This window comes from Curcuma longa, chromosome 1 (genome assembly GCF_044706935.1).
Source record: "Curcuma longa cultivar G26 ecotype Majalengka, Jawa Barat chromosome 1, ITB_CL_G26_1.1, whole genome shotgun sequence".
In the NCBI taxonomy this organism is placed as follows: domain Eukaryota; kingdom Viridiplantae; phylum Streptophyta; class Magnoliopsida; order Zingiberales; family Zingiberaceae; genus Curcuma; species Curcuma longa.
The window spans coordinates 20,930,523-20,947,788 of NC_133861.1; the positions used below are offsets into that span (position 1 = coordinate 20,930,523).

Sequence of the window (17,266 nt, forward strand, 5' to 3'; positions counted from 1 at the left end):
TTTGGACGCATTTGTTGCCATCGCCTTCAAAGTAGAAACATGGTCTTAAACAATTAGCAAATTTGATCAAAAAAAACAAAAAAGCAAAACAGTCAACGTGGTATGCACGTATTGGTCGACTTTGCCACGTAAGATTGACGATTAATCAAGATGCAATGCATCGTGTGTGGACGTGTCGAGTCTTCACGGTAGGTGATGAACGATACGATAAATGTGGTGGATTTGACTTTTCGGTGTCGTTTTAATTAGCTGGCAACCCAAAAGTCAACTCATAATCTAAGCAGCCGCCTACTTCTTAAGCTTAGAATTCACTCCTCTCTCGCGCCTTCCACGTGTTACGCAGCTACTGCATCAGCGTTATCGAATAAATAACGGATAAGATCGCGGAAGATTGATTTTGTCTTATGTGCAATTAGCGATAAGGTTATTTTAATTTTTTTAATTAAGATAAAAATGTCTAAAACAATCTAAAAGTTTAATTGGTATTCTTGTCTCTTCTTAAAATTTTCATTAAATCTAGCGAGAAAGTGTAATTCTTGTGCTAAGGCTTTTGCTTTTAGAGAATATCTTGTAGTAAAGTGTAATTCTTTTTTTTTGTCGATTTATTTTATTTTTTGTATTATTATTATTATTTTAATTATCACACACACTTGCATTTAACCTCTTGTTTGAATTTGTGAATATATAAAAAAATAAAAATTAAATATCACGTATTCACCTATTCTAGTAGATAATTATATATTATATAGTATGTCTTCACATTCCTATTTTATGTTAATGCTAAACATAGAGCATAATTGTCAATATAAAAGTTATGAACAACCAACACATATATTAATAAAAAAATGAATTTAATTTGTTATTCATCGATCGATAGAGTTCATGTCATGTTGAAAGGTTTATTTTGTTTTCATTTTCAAACCGTACAAATCCTAATTATTTAGGATAAATTAGATCATAATGTGTTATCGAAATAAACAAGTAGCATTCGATACATCTTTTTGAACATGCGAACCTAAACACGCTAAATCAGGCACATGAAATCAAATTAGCAGATAATTAATCGGTCGCTAAGCCATGACCAAGTTGATCACTTGATTATTGGATAATCCTAAAAATCTAAAATATTATTTTCTTTTCTTTTTTTAAGCCTCAATTTATAAATTCTCGAAAACCAGACACTTGGCAATCGACACCAACGCTCACGTGATTATCATGTGATTTGGACGTCGGCAACGGCTAATCGAGCCCCCCCTCGTCCGCCCCGTCACTGTCCACTTAACACCGGCCAATTCCGGTCACAAGGGTACCCGTCGGTCACCCGCTGCTTTACGCGCTGAGTTGTCTCTTTATTATCCGTCAGATTATTCGTTGGACGGTCCATCATGCCGGCGTAAGAAAAACGCGTATAAGTTGTCCGTGCAAAGATCGTTATCGAAAGCAAAGGCAAACGAAGGCGGAAAGCCACCCACGCTCCCAGGTGTTCGAGAAGCGGCGGAGGCGAAGAAATCGATCTCGGTCCCGTCCTCAACGCCATCCCCGTCGCATCCATGGCGGAGAAACACTAGCGAGGGAATCCGGATCCCCTCCTCGTACGCTTCCTCCCTTCGTTCGACTCGCTTTCCCCGTTCTCGGAATCCCGCAGCCGGATCTCCGCCCATGGGGTTCTTTCTCGGCCTATTCCTAGGGGTCGTCGTCGGCGTTGGCCTCGTCATGGCCTTCGTCCACTCGGAGAACAGGCGATCCAAGAGCCGAGGAGAACTGGTGATTCTTCTTTTACCTTGGCTCGTTTTTGCCGGCTAGTATGTTTCGCGGTGGAAATTTTCGTGTATTTCTTTTTCTGTTGTTTCCGTTGACGATGGTAGTTTCCCTTGCTGCCTTGATATAGTAGTGCATGTCCTGATTTGGTAATACTGTAGATCTGACATTGAGAGCCGACATTTGTTTGCGGGTTGATTAAGATCATAGTTTGTGCGTGTTTGGAAACAAGGTCGGCAAAGTGGTTCAGAAAAGGGTTGTGTACGTATTTGATTAAATTCATCAAACATCCTGATTGGAGTATAATGGAATGTTCTAGATAGATAGGATTTTTTTGGTCTAAGTTGTATCGTTGTAGATATGGGGTATGAGTTAGTTAGTTGGTACAACACGTGAGTTTTGTATATCAACAATTCTTTCATGATTCAAGAAACTAGAAAAATTTATATGGCATATCCGAGGAATTATTTTCTTTTTTGTTTTTCAATCAAATACGTTAATATATTGCATCAGAGTTTCCCCCTGAATGATGTATAACTGAGAAAATAATGGTTATTTGGGCTCTTTAGGATGGAACTGATAGTGAAGTCTTTTTATATAGGCTGCAGCTGTTGCTTCTTTCGCAAGAATGACAGTAGAAGATTCAAGGAAACTACTGCCTGCTGAATTTTACCCTTCGTGGGTTGTTTTCTCACAGAAGCAAAAGTTTGGTTTCTTTTCCTTCCTGCTAAGATCCTTTATGTTCTTGTTATTGTCTACGTATTGATATTCTTGTTATTGTTACAGCTGAACTGGCTGAACCTGGAACTTACCAAGATCTGGCCTTTTGTTGATCAGGTACTCTTTAGTTTTTTCTAACAATATTCATCTGTTTCCTTTTCTGCAGCATCATCTGTTTTGGATTGTACACATATCACATTTGTATCAGAACTACATGTAGTTTCTTTTAATGCATTATGGAGTTGGTTGACTTTGCAATACAATTGCTTCAGGCAGCCTCTGAACTAATAAGAAGTTCTGTTGAGCCAGTGCTTGAACAATATAAACCAATTGTCTTAAGTTCTCTGAAGTTTTCAAAGCTTACGCTGGGAACTGTTGCTCCACAATTCACAGGTGCGTTTTCTAGCAAATGCCACTTATGTAATAACCATTTGCATTTTTGAAAGTATCTTCTAATCAAATCTATTCATTAACAAGCCTTTTGAATCACAAGTATTTTCCATAAGATATTCACAGTAACTCTCTAGTTATGAATGCCTCTTCATCTATTCCAATATGTATGTCTCATTTTTTTGGTGAGTAGACTTCAAGTAACTTTATCAGTGAATGAAATTACCAAAATTGGTGTGAGTGGACTCCAAACAATTCCCAGAATTGTCTTTTTTTTTTATTGATTTAACGTTACCAAATTATTTATGGAAATACCAAAATTTATTATCTTTTTATGCTTAATTGACTTCTTGGATCCATGTATTCTGCCCCTTCACTTTATCTTACATCAATGTATGCTTAGTCAATCTGTTGTCCGCAGAATTCTTATTTTGCATTATTGTTCATTAACCATGAAGCAGCTTGGGGCTGAATTTGCTGGTTTGCTCTAAAACTTATATTGCAACAATAATTTTCCATTTTGCCTTTGTCTTGTATGGAAATTTTCTCTACTGTTGGAAATGGAACAAATTCAAGTACAAAATTTAAGTTATGGTAGCTAGATTGTTGTTCAATCTCTTGAGTCTTGATTTGTTTCATTGACCTGATTACTCAACAAGGAAGTTTTTTTAACCTTACTGAATATTGGACATATAAAATGTTAATAATTGCCCTAGGTGTCTCAATCATTGAGGGGGATAAATCTGGAATCACAATGGAGCTAGAGATGCAGTGGGATGGCAATCCAAACATTATTCTTGATGTTCGGACAAGAGTTGGTGTGTCACTTCCGATACAGGTACCTATGGGAGCAGCTGTAGCAAAAATGTGATTAAGATGAATCTACTGCACTGAGTAAAAATTGGCATTCACACATCCTATAGAGTATTTCTTGTTGGTAGTTAAAATTGTTTACTGTTTCTTTTAGATGACCACATTACTCAATCGAGTCCACATGAGTATTTGTTAGTTTGGTCCCTTAGTTCTTTCCAGATTTGGGCATTTTCCTCTGAATTAATGAATTATAACTGCAATATAGAAGGTATATTTTCCTTATTGTTTGCAAATTTCTGTGTAAAGGTGATTAGTTCCTTCCTTTTGATAATCCCCCGCACCCCCGCGGCAATTAACAATTAATGTTGTTTGAACATTATATAACAGACATAGAAGGAGCCTGTCAATTTCTGAATGATATCTATACTGAGAATATGGTAGGTAAAGGCCATAATATTTGATGATGATGCCTTCATGTCCGAGAAACATATACTAATTCATGCTTGAGAACTCATCCATATAATTGTTTTATGGGTGATTCTATCTTATTGAATAAAGTCCACTCCTTTTCAACTTTATCCACAAAGCATTCTAAATTCCTAATATTTTTTTGTTTCTTTCTATTCCTCTGAATTCCCACTTTTTCCTTGTGCATTCCATTATGTAGAATCACTAAATCCTATTGCATTAGGACATGTTTCATCCTTTCTTATGTCTCAGGAACACATGAGGTGAAAGAGAGAAAAACTTTGATATAAATCTGTGTAGAAGCATTATCTAATTCTCTTCAGTTATGATGCTTGCAACAAAAATTTTCCTCCTAAAGACATTTAGTACAAGCAACGGATAAAGAGTGGCATTATTTCACTGGGATACACCTTAGAGTTAAGTGCATATGACATATGTAAGTTCAGTATAATCTGATTTGATGCTTGGCCTCCGATTTATGCTATAAAATTTTTACTAGCAGGTCGTCTAGCCCTCTTATTGTAGGTGTCTGACCTCTGCATGTTATTCAAGTGTTTTTTGGCCATTTAACTATAGTACATACCACAGCACCTTCAGCCCTGCTGGTGCTGTGTTACAGAGCACCAATGAGCCATGCCCATGGTTAGTTGAAACTAATGAAAATATATGGAATTTTCATGTTGTTTAACCACCATATCACTCTTTTAATTAATATCTATCTTCTATTTAAAATATGTCTCTGCTGAAGCATGTAAAATATGAAGCTTGATCCTTTTCTCATTTGTTACAGATCCTTGAACTGTGTATTTTGTGAACTAGGTGAAAAACATTGGCTTCACGGGTGTGTTCCGTGTGATTTTTAAACCGCTGGTGGATGAGTTTCCTTGCTTTGGAGCTATTTGTTATTCTTTGAGAGAGAAGGTATATAGACTTATTGCACCATGGATTACCTTGTTTTATGATTACTTTTTTTTGTGCATATTCCTTATATATTTTGTTTTTTGCTGTAGAAAAAACTTGACTTTACTCTTAAAGTAGTCGGTGGTGATATATCATCACTTCCTGGAATATCGGATGCGATTGAGGTTCCAGAAAGTCCAACCAATTATTTTATCTTTCATAGATAGATAAATTATAAGAGGCACCAGGAGAAAAAGAGGGCAAGTAGTTTCATAGTTTTTCTGACTGAAAATATTTTTGTTTCAGGGAATGATTCGTGATGCTGTTGAAGATTCGATAACATGGCCAGTACGGAATATTATTCCTATTTTACCTGGAGATTACAGGTATATTGCGTCCTATCTCTTAAATGGAAGGGGGCACCATCTGATTTGTTCATTCATGACAATGCCTTCATGTTGTGTCTTAGTGACCTGGAACTGAAACCTACTGGTATTCTGGAGGTAAAACTTGTTCAAGCAAAAGGTTTGACAAATAAAGACTTAATAGGGAAATCCGATCCCTATGCTGTGTTGTATATACGCCCACTACGTGACAGAACAAAGACTAGCAAAGTCATTGTAAGTGAAAAGACAGACTTCTCTTTTACATATTTCTTTTTTGCACTTGACATTACACTCCTTGCAGAACAATGATTTAGATCCAATATGGAATGAACACTTCGAGTTCACAGTTGAGGATGCTTCTACTCAGAATTTGACAGTAAAGATATATGACGATGAAGGTTTACAGGCATCTGAATTGATAGGTTGTGCTCAAGTAAGGTTACAGGATCTTCAACCTGGAAAAGTGAAAGATGTCTGGTTGAGACTTGTCAAAGATTTAGAAGTGCAGAGAGACAAGAAGGACCGTGGTCAGGTTAGTGTGCAATTAGTAACTAGTCCTTAGCAATATTAGCATCCACAACCTTTTTTTCCATTATGCAATCAGTGACAGGAAATAAAGCATGATCAAGAAAATTTTGACGATATCGACAAACTTTCTACATATTTGTTAATTCCCCTACACAGAATGTCTGAAAAGAGTAGCAAATATTGTTGAGCCTTAACAGGTGCAATATTAGCAGATCAATGCTCCAAGTTGAACAAGAGTAATTATATGGATAAGTACCATATGTAGAGGAAATAAGTCATGTTTTCTCACTCTTTTCCTTTCCTTGTGTATTGGTCTAGTATGCTGATTTAGTATACGTGGAAGTCATTGGAATAAACAAAGATGTGCTATAAAATATTATGGCAAGGTTAGTTTATAATTTGCGATAAACTACTATCTTTTCCTGACTCTTTCTTGCTAATTCTTTTATTAACCATTTTGGCATTATGCATGATAAACTATAGACTACATAATCATTAGATCCCTTCCTAGAATGCCCAAAACAAATAACAGCTTTTTTGTTACTTATTCCAAAGCCTTAATATGTGCTGATATATGGTCCAAGTAACCATATATAATTAAATGGACAACTACATTGCTTTAGTTTCACATGCTTTCCTTGTATATTGGCTTTGTGATGTCATGGAATGCACTGAATTGTGCCTTTTTGAGCTGGAAGGGTATAAATGTTCTTGAAGTCTTTGTATGTATATGCAAGTACATGTTATATTTGTTCATAGTGATCTTAAAATCTGGGCGCATGTGCATGTGTATATATATTTTTTACTGAAGTTAACATGTTGGCTGATTGTGTGCTTTCTTTCTTATACTCGCATGTTTGATATTCTTTGCTTTGTTGCATCAGGTTCACCTAGAGCTTCTATATTGTCCTTTCGGCACAGAGAGTCAATTTTCTAATCCTTTTGCCAATCAAAAATACTCTATGACTTCTTTGGAGAAGGTTCTCAAGAGTAGCACAAATGGAGCTGATGCTGAAAGCATAGAGCGCACAGCTAATCAAAAGAAAAAGGAGGTGATAGTAAGAGGAGTGCTTTCTGTAACAATCATCTCTGGGGAGGACTTGCCTGCAATGGACGTAATGGGAAAGGCTGACCCCTTTGTTGTGATCCGTATGAAAAAATCAGAAACAAAGAACAAAACTAGGGTGACTTTCTAACATGCTCAATAAACATAAAGATTATTTTTTTCAGACGCGCTTAACTAGATGACATTGTGCTTTGCAGGTTGTGAATGATAGCTTGAATCCAACCTGGAATCAAACTTTTGACATTGTGGTTGAAGATGGCCTACATGATATGCTTATATTGGAAGTTTGGGACCATGACACATTTGGAAAGGTGCCTGCTCCATTCTTAAGTTTTCATTTATATCATCTCATACTCAAGTAATCTCAATTGCACAGTAAAGTTGTGTTATTAATTTTCTTGTAAATGATTTATGATATTAGGACTATATGGGGCGATGCATCATGACATTGACAAGGGTCATACTTGAAGGGGAAGTCAGAGATAGTTTTTCTTTAGAAGGGGCTAAATCTGGAAAGCTTAACGTGTACCTAAAGTGGGCAGCACAACCCATATTCCGTGATAATACCTGAGTTTGTATGCCCTTTTCAGGATGGCACTCGTCCCTTTCACCACAATGCCTTTGAATTTGGCAATTGTGGTTGTATAAATGGAGATGCTAATCTGATTTGTCACTTCTCCTTCATTAGCTGGTGTAAATTAGGACAGAAGCACAAATTCAGTGTAATAAAATTTTCATCGAAGATTCATTGTGCGTGATAGCGTCACAGAGCTTGTGCCATTTAATAAGTGGCAGTTTGTAATAAGGGGACTTGGTTCATTGTGAACTGCTTCATTTCCTGGTTGTAAATTGCAGTTGAGGTGACTATAATTGGTGACGGATCTGTCAATTTTCTTTGAAAACTTTGATGTATTATTTAGAATTTTGTTTTGTGATCTGTTAGTAAAATATAATATCTGCTTCAATATAATATCTTGGGTCAATACCTATTGATTACAGTGATCCACTGGACAAAGTTTAATTTCAGTGATCCACTGGACAAAGTTTATTACCGTATGATGAAATGAATTCATCATCAATCTGAACAAGTTTGATGAATGAAACACGCTAAATAGGATAAACATGTTTAGATGAACCCCTTTGATCTTCCCTACCGCTCCCTTTTTACACTAAGCAATAGTGTAAACTGAGTTTAAGCCATAGTATCAACTCAGTCAGAGGCAGAAACACACTAATCGATAAATTAGAAACAGTGGAGATTGAATGAATCCAATCCAACAGCTCTCGTTCATGCACAGAAAACACAACCATGTCGTTGAATTACTCCCTTCGAGAGAGAGAAGGAGCAACTTCCTCCGGTTGTCATCAAACGAACGGGTTCAGTGAGTTTTGCTTCTGAGAGAAGAGATTGGGATGAAACCCCTCATCACTGTCTCCAAATGCTACCCATTTCTCTCCACATCCGCCATCATCATGCTTGTCTCTAGCACCACTTCTGATGGCCTCCATCTCGCCGACATGATCCTTGAACTCCTTCCTCACGACATCGAGCACAATGTCTCCATATCTGTCGCACCATGACCTGCAATGCCCCACTTCATATTCATATGAGCTGCCAACAATCTAAACTGAAGGCTTCAAGTTCTTGGAATCTCACCTTGGAAAGAATTTGTTCAAGTCAGCCTTGTCGACTGGAAGCTTGGTTGAGATTGCTTCAATTTGTTCTTCCCTGTCGCAGGGAGAATTGCCAATCGGTAATTATGAACTGAAGTGAAAGTAGTGATAAAAAAAGAGAGAGCTTTTACGAGAAATCGAGGGTTTGATTCTTCGTGCTCAGTTCCGATTGGATTCGACAAAGCTCCTTCTTTATGTTGTCACCTAAGACCTTCAGACAAGAAGACGGAAGTGAAATATACATCTACAAGCGATCAAAATTTAAGAATGTTCTTTCTCGGACCTTGTCAATGATGAAATCAGAAGCAGAGCCGTCCAAGTGAATTTTGTTTTTGATCCTCTTAGTATCTGGGCCTTGGCCGATCGGAGAGGCGACGAGGGTGCAAGCAATGGAGGAAGCATCATCGGATCTCTCGACAGTAGGCAGGAAAGAAGTCGTCGAGTCACCTTCGCGGCTGCCGCCGCCGCCGCCGCCTCCTCTCTTCCATTTCTTGAGCCCTTCAAGACCCCATTGCTTCTTTGTAGACTTCACCGGCTTCTCTTCTGTCTCGGCTATCAGTGGGTCTCTGTTCTCGTCCTGGTCGTGGTTCTCTCTCCGGAACATGTCGTGGAACATCTTCCTCTTGCCTTTGTCGGCCTTGAAGGGCACCACCGGCGAGCTCTCCGGCATTAAAATAGAGCTCTTGTCGTTCACATCAACGGAGCCCAGAGGCCCCCTCGTGGTTTTGGGGAAGGAGAGATCCTTGTTCGCCCCCTTCCCTGTCCATGACGAAGCCGCGCTGCTGATGAAGGATTTGATGGGAGTTCGGTGCTTGGACTTCTCCGCCGACGGCGGCATTGGTTCCTTGTCCCTGAGCTCTATGACCGACCATTCTTCTTCAGAGCTCATCGTCGGACACCGGACGATCACGTCCCGGCAATCGAGCTCGACGCCTTGCACGGCGAGCCTCTGCAGCAGAGGCCTCTTCGAGGAGTGGTACTCCTCCGCCGAGATGCATTTGGCATATAATAATTCCTGAAACAGAAGAGAAATAAAAAAAGGATTTTTTTTTCATACAATCACTGAGACATCTTTCTATCCATGATCGTTTCGAATTGAGTAAACCTGCAAGAATAGAAGCTTGTCGCGGACGACGCCGGCAGGCTCAAGGTCCTTGGGGGCGGCGATGAGGGTGTCAAGCATGTGAGCGCGGAAGGCTACGACGTCAGCCTCCGGGACGATGCCTTCGTTATGGAGGGCGATGAGGTGGAGGATACGGTGGAAGGAGTCCTGCTGCCACTTGAGGCTGTCGGAGTGGCGCTTGGCGAGCTTCTGATCCGGCAGCGGCTGCCGGCAGCCCCGGAGGTTGAAGGGAAGGATGGACTTGCAGAGGGAGGTGATGGTGTCATGGAAGGAGGAGTAGTAGGTGGGCGTGTAAGTGTACACCATCTTCTTCTTCTTCGCCGTCTTCTTTGGCGATCGGAATTCCTTTCAATTGGATTAATGATCTCAAATTGGTGATCAAATCGAAATCTTTTGTTGGAGACGAGAGGAAGAATGGAGGACAAGTTTCAAAAACGTATTGTTGTTCCGTGGGAGTGAGGATTTAAGGCTTGGAAAAGGAGGAGTTTTGAAACGCTTCCGAGCAACGGTAGAAAAGGTAGCCGTTGGGGGGAGCCTTCCAGCAGAGCACGTTGGGGTTGGAGGTTTTTTGCAAAAGCCCCCAATTCGTTTTGGAAATGGCAGAAGAACCCCTAATTCAGCAAATAGACCGTTTTGTTTTTGTTTTTTGTTTTTGTTAGTCCAAGTGTTCTTTGTTTTCCATGGTACATCCGGAAACACAATAATAATACATCGACGACAGATTCCTACAGTTGCGTCGTCCTTATAAACCTGTCCAACGTTGAAGCTTCCACCAGAATAGCTGAGTTGGTTATGAAACACAGATAGTAATACATCGACGATAGCTTCTTAAGTTTTCTTACTTTATGAGTCGCCGATCGTATGTGAGCTAAAGTGGCAGATTAAAAAATGGAAGACATTGAAACCTATTCTATTACATAAGTTTTATTGCTTATGAGTCGATCGGGGCTCGGGGCTCCACCTACTAAATTTTAGATTACTTGTCACTTCAAATATAAATTAGAGATAAATAATTAATTATAAATGAATCTAAGGTGCTCAATTAGTCGAGGGGAGGGGACCATTAAATTTGATGTCTAAAAGATTAGATGGATCTTAGTAATGAATAAAGCGAGTAAGTCAAATAAATTAGATTAGTTTGGCAAATCAAATGGGCCCCACTCCACTAGGGTGAGTCAGCGAGATGGGTAGGTTTAGATAGATATAGGATTTGATGATTGATTCCATCTTATCATACTATTTCTTCCCATCGAAAATATTTTTATATTGCATTTAGTTCATAAATATTTCTTAATTTAGTATATAAATAAAGTATATGAGGAATTATGTTTTTTTTTAATGTTTAATTAGGATGAATTTTCTAGGAGACAAAAAAAAATAAAAAGAAATGTTAATAACAGTAAGATCCATCTCTATATAATTAGCATGACCGATTCGTCTAACTCAACCCATTTATCTGGTTTTCTCGACTTGCCTGGTTCACCTAGCTTGTTTGCTTTGTTATGCTCAATTCATGCCTGATGTGGGGAGACTACAGGGATCATGTGACAAGGTCAGATTCGGCCAATGCAAGAGCCGTGCGACAGATTTAAAATTCGATCAACACGTGAGCCATGTGGCAAGTTCATAACTCCCGACCCGTCAACATGCCAAGCCGATCCGACACATTGACCTGCCTAGCCGGTTCGATCCGTCAACCTTTTGACTTCTCAAGTTGTTGACCTCCGGACTTTCTGACCTCCTGACATGCGAAAAAGGATACAACTATTACCAACACGAAGGGACACGTGGTTACAATGATGCCCTTTAAAGGTACCTCAAATCTCGCTACCTCAACAGGATTCCCTTATGTCATCATCTTGAAATCGATCCCACAAATGTGGAGCCCTGGAGGCATAAGTTCATTCAGGTACACAGGCATTAGGCGCATGATCTCTGGGATCGACCTCAGGTCATCATCTCCTGGAATCAACCCCACAAATATAAATTAGGAAAATTCATTCAGGTACACGTGTTAGACACATGATGGAATCGACCTCAAATTATGCGTATTTCCCTTGGCCTTACACGCAAAATAGAGGGTATCGAGGGAACCCGCTGACAGTTTGGTATATTATGGCCAATAAAATAATGCGTCCATGATACGTCTGTGTTACACCATGCCAAAGGGGCACAATAATGCCCTTTAATAAGATGCATCCCTTAACCTTTTCATGAAATGAGGCCCTTGGGCTTCCTTCCTTATATAAGAGTAAGCCAAGGAAGGAACTTTCTAGACGAGCAATTGTGCTACAATCTAATATCATCTACTTTACTCCATTTTACTCTATTTCTTATCATTTTCTCCGCTTTATATTATTTGGAGTTCCATGAATTTAATCTTTAAGTGAGAGCCACATCAACTATATCACCCGCATCAATGCAATGCATCCCTTGACATAGTCCATGAAAAGTTGGTTAGCAATTGGCTACAATCTAATCTCAGACTTTACTCCATTTTAAATGATTTTCTCCGTTTTATATTATTTGAAGTGATAACTTAGAAATTGAAGGGACCTCGTCAGATAACTCTCGGTGAATCCTTTGACATGTGTTATTCTTTGCAAATTCAATCATGTCACAAAGAGAAGATTGCGTCATGAGGAGAAATTTTTGATGTCATTGCTCTTTAATGCGAGATGGATTTCTACTGCCACATCAACGCGGTCAAATTTCCGCGGCATCAATACCTATTAAAGATCTTGGTTTTTTATTTCTTTTATAAACTAAACAGCATCAGAAAGCAAGAGAAATCTCCATTATCCCAAATCTGCCACAAAGCTGAGAACTAACTAGATGAACATTAATGGAACCTCTTGTATCAGTGAATATTAACATTTGTTTCTTCTCGGAGAATCTATGCATATGCAAACCAAAAGGCAAATCTTTACCGATCAAAATATACAGGAGATAAAAATCGAAATAAGTCACTTTAAGTATCTTCAGAGCTATCGACAATCCCACTAAATATAAAAAGAGGATGTTATGCAACACAAGACTGAATCCAACACCCACCCCATTTCCATAGTGCCAAGATTAGCTTTCCCAATATGTATGATACAAAGCCCTTGCGACAATCGAGTTTGCTTCTCTTGACAAAGTGTTCTTCTCGACAGCAACATTCGACAAAATTTTCATGGTCCTAACCTTCTTTCACTGCCTCACTGCCTACATGAATCAGCAAAGTTATCACCTACATTGTTTTTGCTTTCTTCAAGTTTTTTCAAAATTTTGAGTAGAAGAGGAAGAAGGAGACATGGTAGCTAGTGAGCAGTTGCTTATTCCGAACCTTTTACGCTTGCTTTTCAGAGTAGACGAGGAGGAGTTGCTGTGCCAATTCCTTTTTCTTTGGTTGATGAACCAGTTGTTGATCTGTTTTAGCTGCAACCCTGTTTCTTGCACCAATCGGGCCTTGTCGTCCTCCTACATGAACCCAAAGGAAAGTTTTGTAAGGAATTGAGAGTGTATGGATCAATGCTTGCAAATTGCTGAGAAGCACACCGTCGGATAAGGCCACTTGGAGTGTGACTGCCACCAAGCTTTCAGAGTGGAAGTGCTATCGCCGGGGAGTTTTCCGGCCCTTCTCTTTCGAAGAATCTCGTCTCTAATGTCTACGATTTTGTCTTTGTATCCCTATCAGCCATACAAATGGCCAAAAGACTGAATGTTAGCTGACAATTAATGAAGACACTGATGAACAAATTGAAAGACTTTTCTCCACATATACTTGTTTCAGCTCATGCTTCAGCTCTTGCCTAACGCGTTCCATCAAGGATCGTTCGGTCTCGGTCGGAACAAGAGGGCCAAAGCCCATGCTGTCTGGTCCATCCAAGCTTCCATCAAACAAGTTGGCGTCGCTTTCCTCTTGGTCATCCTCATCATCAGACATGGTACCTCCTGTGCCTTCACCAGGAGAAACACCTATTCCATTTGGTACAATTAGACACTTGTTCTTCAGTAGTTCTAATGCTTTTACAATATTACAATTGAATTGAATGAAGCTCAGTTACTGAATGAGTTAGTAGCAGAAGGTGAAGGTTGAAGGAAACCTGTCAGGCTCTGAAGAGATTGCTCAAGCTCCCAACAGGCCATCACTGCCTCCATGGCATGAACACGGACATGTTGCTGCAGCTGTTCTTTGAAGGAACTAAGAAGAAATACATAGTGTGTCTGGAAAGAACAAAGTGTTTTCAAGCATTAGGAAAAGTATTCTGGAGCAGAAAAAATCTGGTCAAGGATTGGTCGATTTCAAGATATGCAGACAGAGAGCACAGAGGACGTAATAAGGCTCAATAATGTTACTGAAAAATCCAAAGAAGAAGAAGAGGACAAACTCGTTTGGAAGACGCAGCCAACAGAGCGCTGCCGAATTCGCTTGCCTAACCAAACCTTCTTCTTCCATTTCCATTTTTTAAATTAATCAGAAAAGAACGCTACAAGTTTTTTTTTTTTTAATAGAATCGTTTAAGGAGTTTTGATTTCTTGTTCGAACTGTTGAAAGGAGGAGTTTTTGAATGCTAAATAGAGTAGAATTGGAACAAAGGAGAGAGGGATTGGGAAAAAGGAAGAGTTTTTTTGGTACCATGAATTGATCGAGCTCCCTGTCGTCAACGCTCATCATCTGGCTGCCGCCGCCGAGGGCGGAGTACTTGGAGACGACCTGCTGCGACTGCGCGAGCTGTGCGTCGATCCTCGGAAGCTGGTCCACCGGCGTGGCGATCCTCAGGCAAGCCACGTGCGCCGACAGCAGCTGCTCGTACAAGGGGTGCGCCAATATCTCCGCCTTGTACCTCGCGTTTTGCCACGTTCCCTCGGCCGCCTCCCCGCCGCTTCCCCCTTCCGCCTCGCCTCGCTCGGCGCGGACCCCGCTCCCTCCACCCCCGGCACCGACCTCCGCCGAGATGGCGGCCGCTACGGCCGAGTCGGTCGATATCGGGACCTCCTCCTCGCTCACGCTCCTCTGAAGGACCGGCGGAGGCCGGGGGAACCAGTGCCCTCCGCCGACTCCTCTTCCTCCTCCCGGCGACGCCGACGAGGTCTGGAGGTGCGAAAATCTTCCTTCCCCATACTGCCCCAGCCCGTGTTGCTGGAGAATCGCGCCGTTGAGCCAGGTGGGTCCGCTCCCGCCCGCCATGGCCGGCTTCGCCATGAGGCGGTGGAGATCCTTCCCGTCGTCGGAGACGGCATCCGCCTCCTCACCTGCGCCTGAAGGCCGAGTGGCCGACAGCTGATCCATGGCTTTCCGGAGCGCCGCCCGGTTGTCCGCCGCCGCCGCCGCCATCTGCTGCTCCGCGTACGGCGGCACCGCCAGCTCGTGCGAGAGGTGGTTACGGAACTCCATCGATAGCCCCACCACCGCGCGCTGCCTCGCCGACCAGTAAAAGCGAGGGAGGAGAAGGAAAACGGAGAAGACGGCGACGTTGAAACTCCAACCCACGCCTCGAAGCCTCGAGCTTAATAATCTGCTGCCGTGCTTTTATCCTTAACCCACCTTAATTAACTCCTAATCCCCCTTATTAATCCAACCACCTTTCGAAATGGCCCCTATATTTTTTACTATTATCGTTTCCATTATCAATCCCTCTCAGTTGTTATAGAGGCTATTTTATAAAATAAGCTAAAGTACAAGAGTAAATGAAAAAATTTCAAATATTTTCAGAAAATCTTTTTTTTCCCATTAATCGCATTTATTAAATTGTCAAATTAGTATAATAGGAGATAAATGATAATGGAAAAAAGAATAAAAATAAAAGAAAGAAAAGTCATACAATAATCGTGGAAAAATTTTGTATCCACGAATTGGTTATCTACAGGAATCTCCGATCGATAGCAACAAGTGACAGTTGGAAGATTTAATTAAAGTAGTTAGGCGTCGACTTAATCGAACAAAAAAAAGGTGTAATTTGTGATAAATAAGATAAATATATATATATATTTATTTATTTAAAAAAAGAGGTGTAATTATTGGAGGAAAATGCAGCCGATTAAGTGAGCAGTAGCTTTCGTGCAATAAATTATTTTCCAACCAAAATTATAAATTAGAGGGAGTTTGTTGTAAATTGAATTGAATTAATTTAAGTTATTTTTAAGGGGATTGCTTGTGCTACCGGATTTGTTCGTGGTAGCAGAAATCTCAGCAACAGGGAGGTCTACTTCTGTAAATATTGAAAATAATTTTGGATTCAAAGAAAATCCATTAATCGATTTTCTTTTTTTATTAAAAAAAATTGACGGCAAGAAAGCACAAGGACAAAATTACACACTTAAATATCTTATGCACTATAGATTAATTTCTTTTAATAAAAAAAATAATTTTAAAATATTAGCTGCGGAGCGATGTACTTTAATTTATTTTGATGATTGATAGAAAATTTTTATATAATCAAATCAGTTAGATAATTAGATTAAAAAAAAAAGATAAATTAGAGATATTTATGAGAGGAACCAATTAAATTTGACCTGTATTTTCTAATACGCATAAACTTAATGTATAAGAATATATTTTCTAACATTTTGAAAATATATAAGAATATTTCTATGAAATATGATTAAAGTCACTAATTGACATCTCTATCGCATAAAATCACTCATTGCCACAAATAATAATAATAAAAATAAAAATAATCCAAATTTTGCTTTTGAGATATAGCAATGATTTCAACATCATGATGGGAAGAAATATCACATGCCTACCAATATTTTTGATTGTGATTAGAGAAAGAAAAATTAATATCTAACCCCTCAAAATTAATATTAATTAATTATTAAGCTACTTGATTATATCAAGCATAAATAAAACAAAGAAGAGCGTGACAAGATGAAATTGAATACAAATAATTAAATCAAGTCTATTTAGGCTTATTTTATTTTATTTTTTTTAAAAAAAATTATCTAAATTAATTTGAATTAGTTTTTCCATCCCTACGGAGGAGGATCCACGTAAGGAATAATATGTCGTATGTCATTAACGATATGTCTAATTTATGTGGTCCTTTGAAATTCTATGACCAAAATAATTCACGGTGAAAGCTTGCACCTAGTGGATCAATGGCCCCTCAAAAAATCTTATATGAAGTCAAATTTCTTTTTCTTTTCTTTTTTAAAATAATACATAATATATTGAAGTATAATTAAACTCGGTTCAACTCAGCTCGGTTAACTTATCAAATATATCTAAGCAATATATAAGCTTGATTAACATGATTAGTTGAGTCCAAGGTCTAGATACCTAAATTATCAAAAAATAAAATAAAAATAAAAGAATAATGTGTCTCTTGATCATATGATTATTATTATTATTAAAAGACATAACTTAGTCATTGTGATGCGATAATTAATATATTTGAAAACTAAATAAATTGTATAAAATTTATTTTAATTATTTAATATTTAAAGTCAAGT

At 39.1% G+C, this 17,266-nt stretch overlaps 3 protein-coding genes across 4 annotated transcripts; 1 reads left to right on the top strand and 2 right to left on the bottom strand.

The window, feature by feature from the left end:
• Nucleotides 1-1,428: 1,428 nt before the first annotated feature.
• LOC141831668 (synaptotagmin-5) lies at nucleotides 1,429-7,906 on the top strand. Its single transcript, XM_074719082.1, has 13 exons — nucleotides 1,429-1,764; nucleotides 2,360-2,462; nucleotides 2,543-2,595; nucleotides 2,751-2,871; nucleotides 3,585-3,706; nucleotides 4,969-5,070; nucleotides 5,160-5,234; nucleotides 5,356-5,435; nucleotides 5,519-5,669; nucleotides 5,737-5,967; nucleotides 6,848-7,147; nucleotides 7,227-7,340; nucleotides 7,451-7,906. The coding sequence occupies exons 1-13, from the start codon at nucleotides 1,660-1,662 to the stop codon at nucleotides 7,598-7,600; spliced, it is 1,707 nt and encodes a 568-aa protein (XP_074575183.1). The 5' UTR covers nucleotides 1,429-1,659; the 3' UTR covers nucleotides 7,601-7,906.
• A 355-nt stretch (nucleotides 7,907-8,261) lies between these two features.
• LOC141831678 (uncharacterized) lies at nucleotides 8,262-10,195 on the bottom strand. Its single transcript, XM_074719093.1, has 5 exons — nucleotides 9,809-10,195; nucleotides 8,987-9,718; nucleotides 8,835-8,914; nucleotides 8,687-8,758; nucleotides 8,262-8,611 (listed from the first exon to the last, which is right to left on the bottom strand). The coding sequence occupies exons 1-5, from the start codon at nucleotides 10,130-10,132 to the stop codon at nucleotides 8,395-8,397; spliced, it is 1,425 nt and encodes a 474-aa protein (XP_074575194.1). The 5' UTR covers nucleotides 10,133-10,195; the 3' UTR covers nucleotides 8,262-8,394.
• Nucleotides 10,196-12,636: 2,441 nt separating this feature from the next.
• LOC141831685 (homeobox protein knotted-1-like 2) lies at nucleotides 12,637-15,294 on the bottom strand. 2 transcript variants are annotated; one of them, XM_074719103.1, is made up of 6 exons: nucleotides 14,448-15,294; nucleotides 13,915-14,035; nucleotides 13,593-13,786; nucleotides 13,367-13,498; nucleotides 13,155-13,288; nucleotides 12,637-13,029 (listed from the first exon to the last, which is right to left on the bottom strand). In XM_074719103.1, the coding sequence occupies exons 1-6, from the start codon at nucleotides 15,204-15,206 to the stop codon at nucleotides 13,008-13,010; spliced, it is 1,362 nt and encodes a 453-aa protein (XP_074575204.1). In that variant the 5' UTR covers nucleotides 15,207-15,294; the 3' UTR covers nucleotides 12,637-13,007. The 2 variants fall into 2 exon arrangements, with proteins under 2 accessions (XP_074575204.1, XP_074575209.1); XM_074719108.1 differs by having other exon boundaries at nucleotides 12,637-13,033.
• Nucleotides 15,295-17,266: the final 1,972 nt, after the last annotated feature.

Excerpts from the sequence above, each read along its gene's own strand:
- LOC141831685 (XM_074719103.1), bottom strand. The coding sequence starts at position 15,206 with ATGGAGTTCCGTAACCACCTCTCGCACGAGCTGGCGGTGCCGCCGTAC. Across the intron at positions 14,036-14,447 it reads GGGAGCTCGATCAATTCATG|ACACACTATGTATTTCTTCT; the intron begins GTACCAAAAAAA and ends TGTTCTTTCCAG. Across the intron at positions 13,787-13,914 it reads ATCTCTTCAGAGCCTGACAG|GTGTTTCTCCTGGTGAAGGC; the intron begins GTTTCCTTCAAC and ends CAAATGGAATAG.
- LOC141831668 (XM_074719082.1), top strand. The coding sequence starts at position 1,660 with ATGGGGTTCTTTCTCGGCCTATTCCTAGGGGTCGTCGTCGGCGTTGGC. Across the intron at positions 2,596-2,750 it reads TCTGGCCTTTTGTTGATCAG|GCAGCCTCTGAACTAATAAG; the intron begins GTACTCTTTAGT and ends CAATTGCTTCAG. Across the intron at positions 3,707-4,968 it reads GTGTGTCACTTCCGATACAG|GTGAAAAACATTGGCTTCAC; the intron begins GTACCTATGGGA and ends TTTGTGAACTAG.
- LOC141831678 (XM_074719093.1), bottom strand. The coding sequence starts at position 10,132 with ATGGTGTACACTTACACGCCCACCTACTACTCCTCCTTCCATGACACC. Across the intron at positions 9,719-9,808 it reads ACAAGCTTCTATTCTTGCAG|GAATTATTATATGCCAAATG; the intron begins GTTTACTCAATT and ends CTTCTGTTTCAG. Across the intron at positions 8,612-8,686 it reads TTGAACAAATTCTTTCCAAG|GTCATGGTGCGACAGATATG; the intron begins GTGAGATTCCAA and ends GGGGCATTGCAG.